The sequence below is a fragment of the Pseudonaja textilis genome, chromosome 2, assembly GCF_049901715.1.
Source record: "Pseudonaja textilis isolate UNSWEBS1 chromosome 2, rPseTex1.2, whole genome shotgun sequence".
Lineage (NCBI taxonomy): Eukaryota > Metazoa > Chordata > Lepidosauria > Squamata > Elapidae > Pseudonaja > Pseudonaja textilis.
This window is the reverse complement of record NC_141991.1, coordinates 138689992-138712112: the sequence shown is the minus strand read 5'-3', so window position 1 is coordinate 138712112 and position 22121 is coordinate 138689992. Positions and strand designations below refer to the sequence as shown.

Here is a 22121-nt window from a genome sequence, read left to right as displayed (position 1 = left end):
TCCTAGCCAAGGTCCTAGGAAATTATTATTATTATTATTATTATTATTATTATTATTATTATTATTATTATTATCATTCCTCCTCCTCCTCCTCCTCCTCCTCCTCCTCCTCCTCCTCCTCCTCCTCCTCCTCCTCCTCCTCTCTCTCTCTCTCTCTCTCTCTCTCTCTCTCTCTCTCTCTCTCTGAGGCAGGGAAGGGTTGGGAGTTGGAGTTGGAATGCAGCTCTGTTTCCAGCAGTACTGCTGTTTTGCTTCTGGTTTATCTAAGTAGATTCATGATTTGGGAAAAAAAAATAGGGGAAATGCTGGAAGATGTCATCTTTAGCTGGGGAAATAGGACTGGAATGGAAGGGGATGGTTGGAAAAAGTCATGTAAGTCCATCCATGTTAAGAGGAATTTAATTTAATATAATTTAATGTGACTAGCTGTTTCATTCCATCTCATTTTAACGTAATTTCTGTTACACAACCATCAACATTTGTAAGGAATTATTTTCAAATTCTGTGTGAAGATTATAATATTCCTTATTTTTTATTAGTTTTTTTGCAATTTTTTTGCAACTTTGATTCAAATAAATGAATCAAAGGACATGTGAAATATATTACTCTGAAGAAATGCTGATGAATTGCAGAATGGGATATGGAAAACAGAATTCACCATTTTAGGAAATCCTACTTTGACATTCATGTGTGTAGTCCTCTCAGTTGCAAAGATATACATTTTAATCAAGAAAATATTTGACACAACTGGCCATTATTACCTACAAATTTCACTTAAAATAACAAATGTCCCTGCACATGTACAATTACACACTTTCAAATTCAGTTAACATGAACAAAGAACCAAAATGAATTAACAGCAGGAAATTAGGCAAAATCAGATTGCAATAATTTGCCATAATTTATACTACAGAAATCAGAACTTCCTCATAACGCTGGGGTGTGTTTGTGTTTTGGTAGGCGTGCATGTTACATAGATTTTGGGTTGACATTTAGGAACGTTTCATATTACAAGGTATGAATATTATTGCTCAATAATAATGATTGAACAGCACGTGAATTGCTTAAAGAATGGACAAGCAATGAGGATGATGACTTATTTTCTATGTATCCCGAAGAAAGATTTAGAATTTCTGAGTAATAATAGCATTTCTATAACTAAGAGTCTTCTTGATCAACTGATTCTAAGTTAAAATAACATGAAATTATTTACATATTGAGCTACATTTTTCAGGAATGGAATCACATGAATTAAGATAAAATAAGATAAGATAACCATAGATACAGTTATAAATTTGACCCATTAAAAATAAGTAATTCATGAGTCTAGGAGATATCTATCCATCCTAAAGAACTAAAATATTGAAGTTGCTGATCTTCTGACAAATGTGTGCAACTTTTAAGATTTGTTGCCGAGAACTGGAAAACAGCAACAAGCAACGAAGCTCAGTTTCTTTCAGAGGGATGGGAATGTGGCTTAACATTAATTCTTAGTAAAATATAGGTAATGTTACTGACACACAAATAATCAAAGGTCTAGAAGAATTATCTTTGCCGAAATGGAACAAACAGGGCATTTGCTTTTTGAATGTCGACAAGTGTGTTGACAGGGATAAATCAACAAACATTATAGACTTTCAAAAAGCCTTTGATAAAATCTCTCACTGCTGGTTTCTGAGCACACTCAGCGATCATGGAATAAAAGGACAGATGTTCTCATAGATTGGTAACTAGCTAAAGGATAGGAAATAGAAAGCAGGAATTAATAAGCCATTTTCAATATGAAGAAAATGGGTCTCAAGGGAGTCATATTAGGATCACTATTTTTAATTTGCTTATAAAGGGTGCATAGGGAGTAAATAATGAATTAGACAAGGTTACTTGTGCTATCCCAGCCAGTCTATGGGAATTGGATAGTTACTTAGGAATTATGAGCTGTCCCTTAAGGGAATGCATCATGGTAAATGTAGTTAAAGGTATCCTGGGAAATGTAGTTCATGTCACATGGCCACATCTGTAATCCCGATTGGTCACTAATTTGACCCTCGATGAGTTGGGGGAGTTTTCCTCACTTTTGCCTGAACTCCCTAACTCATGGCAGCTGCTTTCTATCGCTATGAGATGGGTTAGGAGATAACCATCTTTTACCTACAAGACAGATGTGCAAAGGATTGGTCATTAAAGAAGAACTTCATCACAAATGTGAGTTATGAGGATACTGGATGAACCAATAAATGTACTTTGTTATGGACGTCTTGTTGAGTTTATCTGTCTGCATCTGCACAGCTTACAAATCCACTACTGTGCAGAACACAGAACAGTAAAAAGATGATAAAGCCTCAACCCCATGATGATTGAAGTGGCTGCATGATATTAATCTTTCTGTCCTATAATCATAGAGGTAGGGGGTAGAGCTGCTACCATGAGGCTGTACAGAGTGGAAAGCTAAATTTGCACACCAACGGAGTTCACAAATTCTCTGACAAGCCAGGCGGCGAGTATCTAGTATGGAAGAAACTTTTCCTGCACCCCATTCAGGAGGCACGCCTGAACCCTGATGAAATAATCGGACACTTGATAGCATGGCTAGGGCCACAGTCTGCCAACATACTGAGGGCACTTTATGCATCCCACTTAGACGACCTGGCCACTACCCTACGGTTATCATGGAAAAGGCTTGACAAACTGTATGGTGCTTCCGAGGACGTAGAAGCAACACGCTTGGATAGATTCAACAGTTTTCCTAAAATTCCTATCAACAAGCCTCGCCGGATCATAGACCTGGCTAACATACTTGTCCAGCTGAGAACAGCACAACGGGATCCCAACTTACCGGGACTCACCTGTCTCGATCGCGTCAACACGCAGAACAAAATTGTTCAAAAACTTCCGCAGGTGCTACTTGAAAAGTGGCTCCAGTTGTCTGAAACCTTCATGGCCAAGGGTCACCACCACTTAATACCCTTCACACTTCTTGAAGAATTCGTGTCCCACCAGGCAACAATGTGAAACACACATTGGGCCCGTGGACTCAGAGCTGTTAGTCCTCCTAATGACAGAAGATACAACAGCAACCATATATCGCCTTCAGGCCCTTTGTACACTACCAGGGAAAGACCCTTCATGGTTGTCCATAAAATCGAGATCCTCCTCCTCCACTCACAGTTGGGGAGAGGACTCATCAGATACAACCCAATTTAGATCTCCGAACACAAGGAGAATACAGTTTTGTCCTATGCACCACACTCATCACTCGCTGAACAGCTGCACTGGGTTTGCAGCAAAATCACTGACCCAACGAAAAGAGTTGCTAAGGGAGTACCAATACTGCTACAAGTGTTGCGAATCCAAACAACCATCCAAGTACTGCACAGCCAAGGTGCAATGTGACTTATGCAATAGTGATCAGCACCCGCTGCATCCAGACTCCGAGCCGCCACTGCAGGTAACTCATAACCCTCCTTCGGACAAGGAGCAGAGAAGCATGTAGGGCTCCTTGGCAGCTGCTTTCTATCGCTACAAGATGGGTTAGGAGATAACCATCTTTTACCTACAAGACAGATATGCAAAGGATTGGTCGTTAAAGAAGAACTTCATCACAAATGTGAGTTGTGAGGATATTGGATGAACCAATAAATGTACTTTGTTATGGACGTCTTGTTGAGTTTATCTATCTGCATCTGCACAGCTTACAAATCCACTACTGTGCAGAACACAGAACATTACTGGTGTCAGGCTCTAGGAAATTGCAGAACAATTTCCACACGGATCTTTGCAAACTGAATGATTTGGCCTCAAGATGGCAAATGCAATCGAACATAAGCAAGTACAGAATGATTGCATTATAAATTTAGACTTTCCAAACACAGGCATGGGATCTAAGCTGATAGTTTTTGACTAGGAACAGGAGTTTTTGGGTCATGGTGGACATCTCAATGAAATAATAAACACAGGGTTTAGTTGCTGCAAAGGAAGGCAAATTCCATGAGTCAGGTCCTTGGGAAGCGGGCTGAAATGGACATGACAAAATAGCAATACTGTTGATGGTCAGGCTGCAGTTGAACCTCACTAATCTTAAAGGACATGACCTCATGAGACAGCCTTCCTATTATCCCGAGAGCGCATCCAAAGCCTTCTGGTTTCAGATTTATCTTTTCCTCCACTCTAAATAGTTCTTTCTAGCTTCTTTGGCAGCAACCATTGTGATAAGAAAGCTCATTACCCTGGAGGCCTCTTGTTACATTCTCATGCTTATTGCCTTAAAACTTTAAAAGGTTGCTCAGAAGAAGCTCATCTCAATCTGAAGGTGTTTTTTCCAGAGTCAACTGGACTTTCTTGTTTTTCTTTGAAGATGTCCGAGAAACTTCTTGGGTGAGAATCCAAACGTCTTCAAAGAAAAACAAGAAAGTCCAGTTGACTCTTGAAAAAACACCTTTGGGACAATCATGACTTGGATGACTGAGAACCACTAGAGAGAAGACCTTGTTCCTAGAGTTATCAGATATCTGAACAGGCAAAGGAGGACATGGACAATTAGAAAGGAGGACAAATGTGAGAAAAGGAGAATCCACTAACTGTTTAACTTTCTTGGCATCTTCAACAGAAAAATTCACTGAAAAACTGCAAAAAAAAAGTACTTGGATCTACATATATATGAAATTACTTTTTCTAGCATCAGAAAGACTGGTTTTCCAATTTCAATATTTTTCAAATAAATCTCATCATAGAAATAGTACGACTCATCATGTGATCTATTCTATGATCATAGATTTGAAGGGGCTGGATTGAAGCTAATTGCTGGAATTAGAAAATAAATCTGGAGTTAATTGCAGTACAAAAAGTCTGAATAACTATATTTATTCATTAAAGGTATGATAAATGTTATGCAAATGGTACCTGCTTTCCCCCAAAACCAAAAGAAACTCAAAATGTCAAAAAATATTTCAATTTAAAGTTATTCCTGTCTCAAAATGCCAAGCAATATTTCAATTAAAAGTTATTTTTGCCAGATAGAGGACATGAGGATAATAAGAAGGACATGTCCTCTTTTTGTTGTATGTCTGATGACCCTACCTGACATCATATCAGCAAGACTCTGCAAAGAATTGCCAGTTCTTTTGTCCTTTAAATAAAAATTATGGTGTGCCACCAACTAAAAAAGGACTTCTATACAGAGGCATTGAACCTTAAACTAAGGTTGAAGTTGTTTATTGCTTTCCCTCACCTTCTCTCAATTCTTAAATAGAGACAAAAACACCAGTTCTTGTTCTTTCTGTTTGTTTAGTTTGAGAAAATATATTAATCTGGTTGATATGTAGCTGTTTCCAACAGAACATTGACTGTTGACCTGGCACCCAGCTTTTCATGAAGATTTATCTCATGAACCCTTAGCACGCACATTCTTGAAATTTGTGAAGAGGTATGCAAGGCTTGCATTTTGTGGAGAAATGTTCAGTGCAGTTGTTATTGTTATTTGGCATGTCACAATGTTCCCAGTCCTCTTCTGTTCCTTCTCAAGAAAGTAGATTAATTTTGAGTTTGTGTTTTGCAAGACCTTGCACATTATAGAACAAACACTCATCAATGGATTCAACTAAACAAATTTTAGTTTGATAGGTCAGTTTGAGATCCATTGAGTTTAGAGCTATAGATTTAATTTGTTTTTAATTGATTGCTTCATTTAAAAAAAAAGTTCTGACATAATTAGGCAATATGTGTACATGCATGAGTGTGGATGCATGTGAACATGGGTATGATTTTTTATATACATCTCGATAAACTGTTTCATGTAAGCACCAGCTTTAAAAAATTGCAACGGAGAGAGATTATGTTCACATGTTGCATCAAATCACAATGGAGTTGGCTTGTTTTGGCTGGGTTAATATAACACTGAGAATGATGAATCATGAAATGTGGTTCAGTATGCTGTGTGAATCTCGTCAACTTATTAAACAATGTTAGTTAAAGTAGTGTAATACTGTATTTATTAAATTTTTATCCTGCCTTTATTATTACTTTTATAAATAAGTCAAGGCTGCGAACATATGTAATATTGTACTACATTCTCTTCCTATTTTCCCCACCACAATAACCTTGTGAAATAGGTTAGGCTGAGAAGGAGTGATTAACCCAAGTTCTCCCAGCCAACTTTCATGGCTAAGGTGGAACTAGAACTCACAGGCTCTGGTTTCTAGTCTAGTGCCTTTAAACTAGCTGGAGTTATAATCCATGATTTATAGTTTAGTTGCATTTGATTAGGTGACTATAGTTTGTACTTTAATAAGCCATCATTAAAACAAACTAAGGCTCCCACATATGTTAATGCTTTAATCTGTGAAATACATATACTACTGAAAAGTAAAATATATCTTTTTGGTTTTAGAACTACTACTCTAGTCATGGTCTGTTATAATCGTTGAGCAGAAATACAGTTATAATGGCTAAGATATAATTGAGCTGCATCTCTTTAACGGGTTCCAACAGAGATTGAGTAACAAGTACTTTTAGAAAGAGGGGAAATAGGATGGAGAAATCAATCCCCTGTTGCTTATGGTTGCTGGAGACTCACTATGTCTTAACAGGGGCTTTTGTTTTATGATAAGGTTAATAGTAGTTCCTAAGCTTAACCTCTATGAAATTGTTTAATCCTTAAAAAAACAAAACCAGCATCTAAGCTGGTTCTTACTGCTGGACCTTATGAAATATGCTACACGTTAATTCCATGTGCAAAGAAATCCAAGAATTTGTTTTCAGTTACCTTTCATAGCAGTATATACATTATAAGAGTAAAATACTGAGAAGTTACAAATAATGTAGATAATAAAATAGAAATATATTGATACTCTCTTTAGGGTTTTTTTTCCTGCAATTAAATTATTCCAACCTCATCGACCTGTCTTCATAATACTGTTCTGTCTCTCACTGATTATAATGTAACACAATCCATATCTGCTCAAAATAAGTAAGGGGACCCTAACAGATAAAACTCCACTTACTCTTTTCTGGATTGGATTGATATCCAGATTTTTTGGAGATGGACATGAATCTGGCATGGATTTAAATTAAACCATGACAATACAAGTCTTTGGGGCCTTTCCCAATATTGAGTATAAGATGAGAATTAATGTTCAGAAGCAGTGGTGGGATTCAAATTTTTTTACTGTGGGTGTGGCTTGGTGGGTGGGGCATGGCTTGGTGGGTGTGGCTTGGTGGGCATGGCAGGGGAAGGATACTGTAAAGCAGGGGTAGTCAACTTTTTTATACCTACCTCCCACGTTTGTATCTCTGTTAGTAGTAAAATTTTCTCTAACCACTTACTGGTTCCACAGTAATGGTGATTTATAAATTAGGGGACAAAACCCCTACTGCCCACCATGAAAGCTGGAACGCCAACTAGTGGGCGGTAGGGACCAGGTTGACGACCACTGCTGTAAAATCTCCATTACCCCACCCCACCCCAGGGGAAGGTTACTGCAAAATCCCATTCCCTCCTCACTCCACTAACCTGCTTTCCAGCTCTGTTCTCCTGTGCAGGGCAATAAAAGAAGACCCAGCCAATCAGCTGGGACTCGGGAGGCAGAGAATAGATGGGGGTGGGGCCAGTCAGAGGTGGTATTTGATGGTTCTCCAAACTACTCAAAATTTCCACTATCGGTTCTCCAGAACTGGTCAGAACCTACTGAATACCACCTCTGTTCAGAAGGATCCTTGTGTATAGAACACAAAAAAATTATTTTGGCTAGAATTTTTATAAAGTATGTCTCAAATCTGATGTGCAGTTCCCATGTGGAATTCTGGAAACTGACATCTCAATATACTGGAGAGCTTCGTGTTGGTGAACCGAATGGGAGAACTCACCAGGGCCACCTTGCTGCGGCCAATTCACCGCTGCCAATTCTCCATGGCCAGCTCACCATGGCCAGTTCGCCACAGGAGTAACTTGCTGTGGCCGAACTTGCTGTGTGACAACTTGCCACAGGACAAATCAACAATTTTATTCAATTATTTAAAATAATTAGAAAATTATTTTAATTTTTGTCATTCACATTTCATATTGTCCCTCATTTTGCATCCTTTCTTTAATGATTCTATTCCGCCATTTCTTTGATAATAGTGTAACTCTTGTCCTGTGGCAAGTTGGCTGCAGCAAGTTGATGAGTTGGCCATGATGAGTTGGCCATGATAAGTTGGCTGTGGGGAGTTGTCCTGGACCCATTAATGAAAGCTTCATGATGGCATCACATGTGTGTGTCCAGGGGAAGCTGCCTCCCTTGATCTATGCAAAAAAAATTCTGCACCATCCAATTTTCTGCTCTTATTTGTCCTTTCAGCCTGGAAAGGTGTCGGAGCCTCACAACTTCAAAGAGAAGGTTTTTAAGAAGAAGAAAAAGGCATGCATCGTGTGCAAGGAATCCATAGAAGCCCAAGGGCTTGTGTGCAGAGGTAGGATGTTTTTCTGTTGGCTCATTTGTACTCCTTATATTGTGCAAAAATGCAGAAAGGCAAAGCTTTGGTGCAGTCTTCTTTATAGCGGTGCCCGGCAGGACTGCCATTTCATTAATCTGGGTGCTTTTTTAAAAAATTATGAATTTCATTGCAGAATAAAAAATAATAATAATAAAAAACAGCGAGGATAACAGAGAAGACATTAGCCCCCCCAATACCTGAAATTCAGCTTCACCCAACATGCTTTACACAGTATTGCTCTGCAAAATAAAAAAAAAACCAAGATTCAGGTAGCCCTCGACTTACGACCACAATTGAGCCCAAAATTTCTGTTGCTAAATGAGACGTTTGTTAAGTGAGTTTTGCCCCATTTGACAGCCTTCCCTGCTGCAGTTGTTAAGTGAATCACTACAGTTGTTAAATTAGTAACCCAGTTGTTAAGTGAATGTAGCTTCCCCATTGAATTTGCTGGTCGCAAAAGGGGACTGCAGGACACTGCAACCGTCATAAATACGAATCAGTTGTCACCTGAATTTTGATCACATGACCATGGAGATGCAGCCACATTTGTGAGTGTGAAAAATGATCATAAGTCACTTTTTTTCAAGGCCGTTGTAACTTTGAATGGTCACTAAATGAACTGTTGCAAATTGAGGGCTACCTGTACTTGGGACCAAAGCATCAGAAGGTGTCCACGTTTACAGTTACCTTGAATTCTGAAATATTTCCTTATTTTTTTTCTCTTGCAGTGTGCAAAATGGCAAGCCATAAAAAATGCGAAGCCAAGGTAAGTGCTCGGAAACATTTGGTTGGGTGCCCCAAATGGTTTTTTTTGGCAGGGGGCTAGTGGGTTTGTATCACGTTTTGTACCCTAGACTGTTTAATTCATCCTACATTCTGAGAGCGTGCATGTTTATCTCTTCTGATTGTTCTAACTCCACATCACAAAAATTCACTCAAGGGTGCAAAGGAGTGGTGGAACTCCCACAAGTGACATTCCGTTCCTTGTGTGGGTCTGTTGGTCCTGGGGCTGGGATTGCGTGCCACCCGTCTCCACCATACGTCACAACCTGTGCTGTTATTCTTCAGTGCAGAAGGTTGCCTGTAGAAGAGTTTCATTGTGCTTCCCAAAACCCCTTCCGAAGGTGCTCTTCCAGGATCCCACTTTGAAGGAGGAAAGCGTTATGTTTCTGCTTCTGGGATCACTGCAGGATGTTAGGATAACATTAGAATGCTCTGAGGCAGCTAAAACTCAACAGTAGGAAAAACGAGAGGAGAGTGGAAACAAAGGAAAAGAGGAGAGAATGGAAGCTGGAACAAACAAGGAAGCCATCTGGTTTCCAGATGACTTGAACTACATCTTTCATAAGTCCTGGCCAACAGGAACAGCAAGTTTAGAAGATATACTGCCAAATATCTGGAAGACACTGAGTTGATTGTCCCTATAATATGTATAATATAATATGTGTTTGTTTCCATTCCTTGTATTTATCCAAGACCATAAAATATGGTGAGAGTTGGTATTTTGTGTTTGTTATTTTTTTTTTCCTCTCATTTTGCCACAGCCCTACAAAAAAGATAAGGACTTTCAGATTTTTCTATGGGTATTTTGGAGTTCCCTCTTGCTCACATTTCAGCTTGCTAAGATTTTTTCAGCTTGCTAAGATTTTATGGAAATATCTATGGATGAGTCATTTGGTCTCTCTCAAGGTTCCATTCTAGTAAATCCCCATATAGAGTCTGCTTTCTTAAGACAGGGCTAAGATAAACAGGAGACATAGGCTGACATCAGCAAAGGTATCTTTGTTTATATGTTCAGAATACACTTCATGAATTCCCTGATTTAAAGTGCAAGAATTTCCTGTGTGCGGATTGCAAAAAATGAAGCAGAGAGGACGAAGCCAAAGATAACGCTTAATCACTGCTGAGCTTTTTATGGAGCAGTATTGTAATGCTTATGGTTGTACATGTGATAATGCTATTGCAACAACAGGGCCTTTCTCTGTACATCTGGAAAATTCTCCTCATATTGGCTGGGGGGTTCTGGGAATTATGGTTCTGTGAACCTAGAGAAGACCATGCTGGAGAACATTATAATGCAGAGGAGGAAAGTTGGCCTATGCCCTTCTGCCTACGTTTTTAATACAGCTTGGAAAACAGAATTATGCGGCTGCATCAACCGTACCATATTTAGTGGGTGTCACACTGCTTGCTCTGTAATAGCTATTTTACCAAAGATATTTTACTCAGAAGGTCCTTGTGTTTCCAAACTGAGTTCAGAAGAAAACAAGAGTGACACAGTACTGGGTTTCTCACCCAAAAGATGCCCTATTCCATGAGTTATTTGGGTCATTGTTCAGGATGATAAAATACAAAAAACATTATATTCCTATCAGTGGTGGGATTCAAAAATGTTTGCTACCGGTTCTATGGGCGTGGCATGGCTTGATGGGCATGACAGAGGGAGGTTACTGCAAAATCTCATTCCCTCCTCACCTCACTAACCTGCTTTCCAGCTCTGTTCTGTGCAGGGCAACCAAAGAAGACCCAGCCAATCAGCTGGGACTTGGGAGGCAGAGAATAAACGGGGGCGGGGCCAGTCAGAGATGGTATTTGCCGGTTCTCCAAACTCCTCAAAATTTCCGCTACTGGTTCTCCAGAACTGGTCAGAACTTGCTGAATACCACCTCTGATTCCTATGAAAAAAATAGTTACCACCTCCTTCTGGAGTCTAGTCCTTTTAGACAATAGACTTTGCATTTTGTGGGATCAACTGCCTCTATCCCACCCATTCCTCCCCACTAATTGTAGCCACTAAACCCTCATTCTACTTAGTAGTTTTCCTCAAACTGCTCATTGTTTGAATCTACAGCATGTTCCAAGCAAAAGTGTCTCTTCTTCAATGTGGTTGCTGCGTGAAAGGTTGGCAATTTTGAAAGGGGAGAAAATAATTTCCCCATCTCATGCATAAACATGCTTATGGAAGAGAGGAATAAAAGCAAAATAACTTAAAGGAGTGCTCTTTTACCCCATTCATGTGAGTTTCAGTTGAGCTGCAGAAATGTTCAAGAGATGTATTCATAACTTTTAAAATCTCTCGTGGCTATTCACACATGGGAATGGCCACCAGGTGTTTATAACCATTGAGAACATAGGTGCCCACTCTCTACCTTCCACCACAAAGCTGAAATTAAAAAAGCTTATTCAAAACTGGGATTAAAAATCCTACTGAAATATACTGTATTTTGGATGTGCCCAAGTAATCAATTTCAAAAAAATTAGGTGACCGAAGTTAATTCTGGGCATCTTGGCTTTGTTATTTCTTCCAGAGTGTCTGGCATACAAGGAGACTCTAGCCAGTTTCCTTATCAGCCAATATTGTAGCCTTTCCCTGTTGGTAACCTCAGATCAATCCCTGGCAACCAAGGTTTCATAGGTGTGTGTGGGGGAGTGCAATACACCTATGCATAAAGGTACCTTGAAAGAACTTCTACCTCTAGAAACTGTGCTATCTCAGTGAGCTACAGCCTCTCTGCCAGCTTTGGACTATTCCCCAGAAGCTGAAGAGGAGAACTCGCTGGGGGTGGGATGGAGGGGTCATTTAGCTTCTCCTTGCTTTCAAGCTGGGATTTTTTTCCTCCTCCCTGCAGATATTTCGCTGTCAGGCAAGCTGACATGGCAGGAGGGGGGCAGGGAGGGGGAGGGGGGGAGGAAGGGGGGAGAGAGGGGGGGGAGGAAGGGGAGAGAGAAAGAGAGAGAGCAATCATCACAAAGTCCCCAGCTTCAGTCTTGGTTGAATTCCGGGAAAGAAGTATTGGATGGCCAAGGGCTGTTCATTCTCAAGGCCCACGTTCACTCAGAGGATGGCAGCAGCAGGGAGAGTTGTAATTAATGGGGGAAAGGCATGATTCAAGAGGTAAAGGTCAACTGAGATGACCTCAGGGGGACCTCCAGAGTTGCCTGGCTGCTGGTGAATGTAGCTGGGGCCTTTTGGTTTACAAACAGAACTTTAGTTATGGGTGGGAGAACGGAAGGGAGAAATTCAAGCATTTTTAAGCTCTCACATTATGTGAAGTTCTATGTTTTCAGCTAAAGCTTCCCTCGTAGGTTTCCCAAATATGAACATAATCAGACACAATTAAACTAAAGAAAAAAGAATTCTCAAATATTTCTAGTCTAGTGTAGCTCTGTGTATTTTCTAAAACAAAAGATCTCTCACTTTTCCTTCCTTCCTTCCTTCAATCCATCCATCCATCCATCCATAATTCACAAAGCTGATTATATGTCCTGCCTTGAGTTTAACTAGTTTAGTTTCTGTGTACTTTCTAACCATCCCTTGAAGAAACCAATCCTCAGCATGCATTTGCTGTGGTTTCCTGTCTTGTTTTTTTATTTAAGTTTAGCAGTGGTATAACAGCATCTTCAGACTTTCTGGGAGATTCTGAAAAATATAGTTCCCAGACATCTAGAGACCACCAAATGGGAAAGGTTGGGCTGCACTATCCAGTGTTCTTCCTCAGATGGCTCACTAGGACTCTTCTGTCTCTCTGACCTTGCTAGCTGTCTCCATCTGTTTTCTGCCTGGATGGCTGCCATTTATATTCTCTCCCAACAGGTCATTTCCACACTTTATAATTCAATCAGAGTCAAAAGCACTGATGCATTTTTCAATGATGTTATGGGGATCCAGATTGGGATTTTTTTTTTTTTTTGCAAGGGTAATGGAAACAGGAAGGAAACCAAGTGAGGTTACATCTGCCATGGGACCAAGTTCCGATATCCTGAAATGCAATCCAGGAAAGCTATTGAGAGCTGATTCCTTGGATGCATAGGCACACACCTGTCCGGTTCCAATGTGTCACCTCATGTGACTTCATTCAGGGATGGTCTCTGGAGCTGGACCAGGCAGACCTGGGAGATCTGGATCTCTGGCCCTTTAAATCAGCATGGGGCTGTCCTTCTAAATTGTGTAATTATGGAGCGGAGTTTGCCTTGGAGCAAGGCCAAGGACTGCAGCTGGAGGAGAAGCCACTTGACTTTCAGTCTGCTCTTGTTTGGGGACTTTTTTTTTTTCCTTTTCACCAAAAAAAAAAAAAAAACCCCAGGCTGTTTTCGTAAATGCAGCTCTGCTTTCTGGAAGGAAAATATTGGAATTTAGGAGGAATTTAGGAGGGAAGGAGGCTGAGGAACAGAGAAAAAGCAACCGAGGCATCGAGAGACCAGATCGTAGTGCAGTTTTGGTTCCCCGTCCATGGTACAGCTAGTGCTGCTGGTTCCCTCTGCTGGGAAGCTCTGTGTTGGAGTGAGAAGGAGTCAAAAGGTCTGGGTAACCTCCTGGACTGAGGGCAGAGAGAAGATCTGCATGTGAACTGGCATGAGATTTGGCACTTGGAGCAGGTGCGTAGAATATCGGCTTCTTTTTTTTAGCAGAAATGTCCTTTCTTCCCTCTCCACAAGGGGGCAGCAGTGCTCCCCTAGAAGTAATGCTAGTCAGCGGAAGCAATGAGTAAATGGGACAATGAGGTATATGGAGTAGTTATTAACTTATGTTCTGTCCAATAAAAAGATAATCCGATCAATGGTTATTATTTAAGATTGCTACATAGATCACCCATATACCCAGCTGGTTTATTTCATTTATTTTCTATGTTTAGGCATCCATTTGGTTGGGCATTTATTACGTCCGTGTCTTTACATTCTTCTAAAGCACTCAGTATTAGTACTTTGGACATGCTCCTCTTCCATTTTATCTCCATTGTGGACTTATGAAGAAGGTTAGGCGGAAAATGTGATGGCACCAAGGTCGGTGTTTTAGTTCAGTGGCGAATGAGGTTTGGCTCTTCCTATCTTATGCTACTTCTCCCGTCCAGCTATTTCTCCACTCTAGCACCTTCTAGCATCATTCATTCATCCCCAGGGCAATGCAGAATTTTGTCCATGCTGGTTGGGTGACTCTAGACAACAGTGGAAGTCACTAGTAGAGATCTTTAGCTGAACTGCCACACTCTGAAATGACAGATAAATAAGCAGAGAGTGTCACTGCTTTAATGACTTCTCAGAAAGAATCTGAGGATCTCAGAGACAATATTGGAATAGATGGTTTCATACCACAAAGTAATTTTAATTTGTCTTTTTCTAAAATATAGGGCAGTTCACAACCATAAACCTATTTGGATATATAGCTTTATTTATACAGTTTGGGCTTTTAGATGTCTAAAGGTTGGCTTGTTCTGTGAGGTCTTAATCAGAGACCATCCTCTAGTGCAGGGATCCCCAAACTTGGCAACTTTAAGACTTGTGGACTTCAACTGGCTAGAGAATTCTGGGAGTTGAAGTCCACAAGACTTAAAGTTGCCAAGTTTGGAGACCTCTGCTCTAGTGCTTCCAACTTCGAAAATCAGATAGGCTGTGATTGCAGGCAAGGATCATTACAGTCATCTAGTACCTATGTTATGAATATATGGGTTGTGGTGATTCTTTTTATTACTTGTTAGACACCAAGCAAAGGAATTAATTAAAATCCCTGGAGCATTCAGAGAATATGCTTTTTCATATTTGTTTAGTTTCCCCCTTTTATTCTAATGAGCATGGTAGCTACTCTACATGTGCTGAGTTTGAGGGTAGCACTCAGCTGACCTTGGATGATACCAAAAAGCTAAATAAGGCCAGTATTTGGATGGAATGCTTGGATATTTAAAAAAAAATCCAAGGTCTGTAAAGTTGACAGGGAAGTTTTTAAAAGTTCCAGAGGAGAATTCCAAACCACTTCTTTATTGTTGCCAAGAAAACATGCATATATCCAGGAAATCGCCCGGAGTACAGTTTAACTTGTACAAGGACACTTTAGCAGACAGATAGACAGATAGATAATAGATACTTAGTCTCTCCCTCCCTTCCCCCATCATTAGCAGTCTTGGAAATCTTTTACAGATGGTGAGATGTCCTACCAAGGCAGTAGAGATAGTTACTGTGAAGAAACAATTTAAAAAAACAATTAACTATCATAAAAACTGAGAACAAGCTTTTTCCCTGTCCTATTTAGATGAGAGAATCTCTCGGTCATGCATGTTTTTCAGATCATTTAAACTTTGTGCAGGGTGGATGGCTTAACTTTTGGAGTGACTCATTCAGGACAATTTGTTTTGCAACGTCCTCTTTGCAATCCCTTTACATCTCTGCCTTTCCTTGGACTTCAACTGGCTTGAGGTTGCTAGGGAAGACATTGGCGATTTGCGTCCTCACACACAAAACCCTTTGGATGATTCTAGGCAGTGTTTCCTCTCAGCACCTGATGGATAGTTGGAAGTGTGAAGCTGGAAAACGCTGTGAGTTGCCTCCAATTGCATTTCCTTGTGACGTTGTCACTTTTTGCCTTCCCCTCTAGGCATCTGGACTTGCTTTGTTTCCACAAGGCATCTGGAATTGTTTTGCTCTGCAAGCATTTCAGCCCTGCTGTATCTAGTCAATCTAGCAGTCTTGGTCTTTCTAACTAATAGCCAGCCAAAGCCTCTGGTTGGGGTGGAATGTATCTTGAAAACTTAAAAAAACCTCTTTTTTTAAAAAAAAAAACCTTCTTAATAATAGAAAACTAGAACTTTGGGAAGATAAAAGATAGGGTCAGCTTCTTAGAGATTCTATTTAATTTTGAATGAAGACAGTTTTAGAACAAACCTACTCAAGGTGGCTTTTAAAAGCTGTTTTGGACCATTAAAACCAATTGGAGATTAGCTGAAGAAAACTAGAAACAGCAATCCAGCATTTTTATGAGCTTCTAGGAAATAATGTGAGTTGAAGGAGTTTCAAGATATTACTGACAAAGGCTGTCTTCAGGATGTGTCAACCAGATGGATCTGGACAATAACTGCATGCCATGTTCCAAAAATCAGTTTAAAGTGCCTGGACAGGTTTGAATTAATATAAATAAGCATAAGCAACCTCAGCTCAATTTTTAAAGTCCTTTGCAAATAATTAATCCAATCCGTACCTCTGGGAAGGAAGGAGGAAGGAAGGAAGAAGAGATGAGATGATGCTAGAGAGAAAATGAATGAATGAACCCACAGGACTAATTTTATTCTAGATGATTTCCAAAACCTGCAGCCCTTGATGAAATCAAAACCCCTTTGGGTAGACAGTCTTTCAAATAGTGTCATCCTTCCCAAACTATTTACAGTAATGGGCTTCAGCTTTCAATGTTTAAACTGAGTTTTTTAAACTAGGATTCAAATCCAATTTTTTTAAACTTGCAGCCTGGAATGGTACAGCTCACTTATTCCTTCTTCACTGTACTTGGAGGGGGTGGGCCAGATCCTGAGATCAAGATAGGATCCCTTTTGAGAACAGACATATTGGTCATCTTGAACCTGCCCTCTGTGCTTCCTTGCCTACATGTGTAGCATGTGCAAGAGAGGGAGAGGAGAAATATTGCCCCCCCCCTCCCCATTCAAAACTTGGTCCCTTTACTTAGCAGTTGTAACAAGCATGTACAGCCAGAGATGTTTTATCTGGTTAAGGAGGCCAGCTGAAGCTGCGGGCTTGGCTCTTCAGCTATGCCGACATTTTAGCCTCTCTTGTAGTTTCCCACATCCTGATGACCTCCCCCCTTTGTCCCATGGGCTGGTCCAGATGTTTTCCCAGGCTGTGGTTTGCTTGAGAGATGAATGGTGAGGGTGGGGGAAGAAGGAAGCAGAAGGAGGAGGGATAGCACAAAACTTCCTCCGGAGCATCAATCCTGCAAGATCTGCTTAGCATCCCCAAAATTTCCCACAGATGAAGGATTGGAAAGCTGGATGCGGGGGGAATTGTATTTGGGGAAGGACTTCATGTTGTATCTGGAGTAGAGGTGAACCCATATCAAGCACATCTAGGATGGGAATCAGGACAAAAGTTATTTATATTTTTGATTGGAATTTGGGGAGCTGTAATGCAGCATACACATAGCAAGCTCTAAATTGGGGAAGGGTAGTCAACATATCTTTTCCTCCTGCTTTTGAAAATCCAACTGCTGATTTTTATTTTAATTGCTACCATAGTTTTTTGTACTTCACAAATGGCCTGACATAGACACAGACCGCTGTTTTTGTGTATGCACTTCTTTTGTGGGCGTCTCATGGATTTTGTGGTGGTATAACTGAAGAAGCAGCCACCCTTTCCATAAACAAGTGGCTCACCTGTAAGAATAATTCCTGGAATTAAGATTTGGAAGTTTTAACTCAGCGGCACTTAAATCCTAATTTTGAAATGTGATCCTATACTGGGAGTTGGTTGGATGGTTAGCCTCCCTTCAGTTAGAATCCACGATATGTTTCACTCAAAGAATAGGATTTGAAACACATCATTGATGTCTGCTGTACGCTTTTCCTTTAACTTCACTGGCATCCAATTTAGACATTATTTAGTAGAGATTGGTTTGAACCAGCCTGAATAATCCAGAATTGGGGTAGCTGCAATGATCAAGTCCAGACACATTTGGAAGGCACCAAGGTAAAGAAAGGTTCGGGGGGGAGAGAAAATAGGTGGAAAATTTCCTTTGGTTCTAAGACAAAGAGTGGTTTAAAAGGTTCAGATTACTTGACAATCCTCCCTTGAATCTGGCTGATTCAACCATTCCTCCAGAGCAGGGATCCCCAAACTTGGCAACTTTAAGACTTGTGGACTTCAATTCCCAGAATTCTCCAGTCAGTTGAAGTCCACAAGTCTTAAAGTTGCCAAGTTTGGGGACCCCTGCTCTAGGGCTTGAGAAGAGAAGACGGCTTCCCCACTGGCTTGTGGGTTTTTTTCCCCCCTTTTTAATTAAGACATGAAAAAACAAAACACTTGGTGCCACAGCCCAGCCAGAATCCCTTTTTAATAGAGGCTGTTTGCTTAATTGTACCCTGGCTCCAACACAGTGCAATTTCAAAATGTGTTGATAGTTGGTTTTGGCAAGGGCCCCGGCCTGCCAATTTACACTCCTGCCACAATCCTGGATTTGCATCTCTGGATTCACACCCAGGGTGAATCCAGTTCTTCACCCAATTCCGTTCCTTCGATCTGATCGTGCATTTTCCAGATATGGGAAATAAGCAACTGAGATTTTTAGAAAACTCCTTACACAATTCGATTGTTACCAGTGCTTTACAGATGTACATAGGAAAACCTTTCGCATATACAGTACTTGAAAATCTTTAAAATGCGGTAGAGAATTGCTGTCTGTTCTCAGTTCAAAAGGCTCCCCTTTGCTTTAAGTCTCCTTCCGGGGGAACTCATTTCCTGGGGATCACATGAGCTCACTCAAATAATTTTCTGGGCAGCACTGCAGGTAGTCCTCGACTTACAACCTTTCATTTAGTGACCGTTTGAAGGTACAACAGCGATGAAAAAAATGACATGGCCATTTTCCTGAATAACCTTCCCTCAGACTGACCTACAGGAAGTTCTCGACTTAACAACAGTTCATTTAATGACTACTCAAAGTTACAATGGCATTGAAAAAAGTGACTTACGACCATTTTTCACGCTTACGACCATTGCAGCATTTTCCCCATGGATATGTGATCAAAATTCGGACACTTGACAACTGATTTATGATGGCGGCAATATTTATGATGGTTGCAGTATCCCAAGGGCATGTGATCACCTGTGATGACCCAGGGTGGGATACAAAACAAACACAGTTACAGAAAACAGGTGAAGCCCCTTTTATTCCTTCACTTTGCTTCCAAGCTCCGAATATTCTTGACCAAAGACAAAAAACTCCCACACAAACAGTTACAAGATGAAGGATAAAAACAACACAAACCAGGCAAGATAAGGGCTGGGGGATGTCCACTGATAACAGGACACACACTGGGAAGGACGCCAAACTCAGAGAGGAACCATCAACTAGAGATATTTCCACGCTTTGTTTCCAGCATTTGCCCATACGCAGGTCCATCCTGCTATCCAGTTGTCACAGCTGCAGCCCATGAAGAGGATCAAGGCCCTCTCCTCCCGAGTAGACCAGATCTCTCCCTTATCCTCTCTTCCCTGCATGCCCTAGGATGGAGAGGGGATGGGCCTGGGTCCTCCTCTGACCGCTCAGCCGGCCTCTGCCCTTCCCCAGCCTCCTCCACAGCCTCTGGAGCCACACTTCCACTCCCTGTCAGCTGTTCCTCCTCTCCCTCAGAGTCAGTTTCCACCAGGGGCATGACATCACTTTTTCCAATGACAAAGAAAATCAGGGGGGAAAGCCAGATTCACTTAACAACCCCACTACTAACTTAACAACTACGCTGTCTCACTTAGCAACAAAAAATTGGCGCTCAACTGTGATCATAAGTCAAGGACTACTTTTATGGAAATAGCATTCCATTCACTGCATTCTTCCAGTTTTTTTTTTAACATTCCACTATAGCCTGCAGGCCAGGGATTACCTTGTGGTCTCCAGTCCAATAATAATCAACCTGGATCTGTCTGAAAAAGAAGAATGTACATTTGAGTGTTTGATCAGCCAATAGTATATGTTTGAAAAAGTGTATATGAAGGAGCGCAGCTGATATGAGGAAAGTGAGGTCACAAGGAACAATGCATATAATATATGTGGAAAAAGTAAGTTTGAGAGAGTTGTGGGCTCAAGAGAGAAAATGAGGGGGAAGTGTGTGTGAAGAAGTACTGTAGTGTGAATGATGTGCAAGAGAGAGAAGCAATTGTTGAAGCAATGAGGAGGTTTGGATAAGAGAATGATATGTGTTTGAGTGAGGAAATAGCAATAGCAGGAGCACTTAGACTTATATGCTGCTTTATAGTGCCTTACAGCCCTCTCTAAGCAGTTTAACAGAGTCTGCCTATTGCCCTCAACAATCTGGGTCCTCATTTTACCCACCTCAAAAGGATGGAAGGCTGAGTCAACCTTGAGCCTGGTGGGATTTGAACTGCTAAATTGCAGTAGGAGTAGCTTGCACTCTAACCACTGGGCCACTGAGGTTCTTGTTTGTGAATGGCATATGGATGAAAGAAAGGAGAGATAGTCAATCCTCAATGTATGACCACAATTGAACCCAAAATTTCTGTTGCTAAGTGAGACATTTTTACAGTGAATTTTGCCCCGTTTTACAACCTTTCTTGCCCCATTTGTTAAGTGAATCACTGCAGTTGTTAGGTTAGTAACCCGGTTGTTAAGTGAATCTGGCTTCCCCGTTGACTTTGCTTGTTGGAAGGTCGCACATGATCTTGGGGTACACGGCAACCATCACAAACAGCTGCCAGCATCTGAATTTTGATCACATTGACCATGGAGATGCTGCAATGGTCATAAGTGTGAAAAATGGTCACAAACAGAGGTGGTATTCAATAGGTTCTGACCAGTTCTGGAGAACCGGTAGCAGAAATTTTGAGTAGTTCGGAGAACCGGTGAAACCCAGGAGTGGGGAGGGAATGGAGATTTTACGGTATCTTTCCCCTGCCACGCCCACCAAGCCATGCCCACAGAACCGGTAGTAAAAAAAATTTGAATCCCACCGCTGGTCACAAGTCACTTTTTTCAATGCCGCTGTAACTTTGAATGGTCATTTAATGAACTGTTGCAAGTCGAGGACTACCTGTATGTAGGTCTGAGGGAAGGTTATTTTGGAAGGAGTGTGAGCTATGTGTGAGAGGTGTTGTGTATGAAGGAACACATCCAATTCCTATATGCAAACGGATTCTCAGTCCGGCAAACTATACAGCCCTTGGCCAAGAACATTTTTCAACCGTGATTAAAGCCGAACAGCCTGAATGATTACATTACTGTAGCCATAACAGTTAATTAAAAGCATACATGCAGGAATGCTCAGTGGAAGACTCAATCTGGTTATACTCAGCCCAGAGCAGCTGCAGCCAAAGCTCTTTCAGCCATTTTTGTTATCAGGATGAAGCGTTCTGGACAAGCGGGGAACGGCAAGGAACAATGGATGGAAACGGATCAAGGAGAGATTCAACCTTAGGAATAAAGATAAATTTTCTGACAATGAGGACAATCAACCAATGGAACAGCTAGTTCAGAAATTGTGGGAGCTTCATCACTGGAAGCTTTCAAGAAGAGATTGGACGCCACTTGTCAGAAATAGTATAGGGTCTCCTGCTTGAACGGGGTTGGACTAGATGACCTACAAGATCCCTTCCAACTCTGTTATTCTATGTTTAACAACAGGACAATGGGCTGCGCATGACGTTTGTGTTTGTAGGCAATGTTTGAACATGGTATCGAGCTGGGGAGAAGCCTGAAATTTGCAGAGTTTCTTTTTAATAACTGTCTGTCAGCCTCCTAGTTTCCAGTCTGGTGCCTTAACCACTAGGCCAAATAGGCTCTCTTGGAGCAGCATTTGTGTGAAAGGTTTCAAAAATTGATAAATAAATAAATCTACCCTGTCTGTCTGTCTGTCTATCTACCTATCCATCTCCTGCCTTTGTTATTTTTACAAATAACTCAAGGTGGGGAACATATCCAACACCTTCCTCCTCATATTTTCTTCACAACAACAACCCTGTGAAGTGAATTGGGCTGAGAGAAAGTGACCGGCCTTAAGTCATCAGCTGGCTTTCATGGTGGGACTAGAACTCACAGCCTCCTAGTTTCCAGCCTGGTGCCTTAACCACTAGGCCAAATAGGCTCTTTTGGAACAGCATTTGTGTGAAAGGTTTCAAAAATTGATAAATAAACAAATCTACCCCAAAGTGGAAAG

The 22121-nt window shown here is 41.0% G+C and overlaps 1 protein-coding gene across 7 annotated transcripts in view; it reads left to right on the top strand.

Annotated features, from left to right (window-relative positions):
• TNS2 (tensin 2) overlaps window positions 1–22121 on the top strand; it is a 139167-nt gene that overhangs the window by 60146 nt on the left and 56900 nt on the right. For 6 of the 7 annotated variants that reach the window (XM_087925466.1, XM_087925465.1, XM_026713830.2 and 3 more), the window contains exons 2-3: window positions 8331–8442; window positions 9195–9232. In XM_087925466.1, coding sequence (XP_087781592.1) covers window positions 8331–8442; window positions 9195–9232 — 150 coding nt within the window. Of the gene's footprint in view, window positions 1–8330; window positions 8443–9194; window positions 9233–13445; window positions 13843–22121 lie in introns of those variants that run through there. The other variant, XM_087925470.1, reaches the window with a different exon arrangement.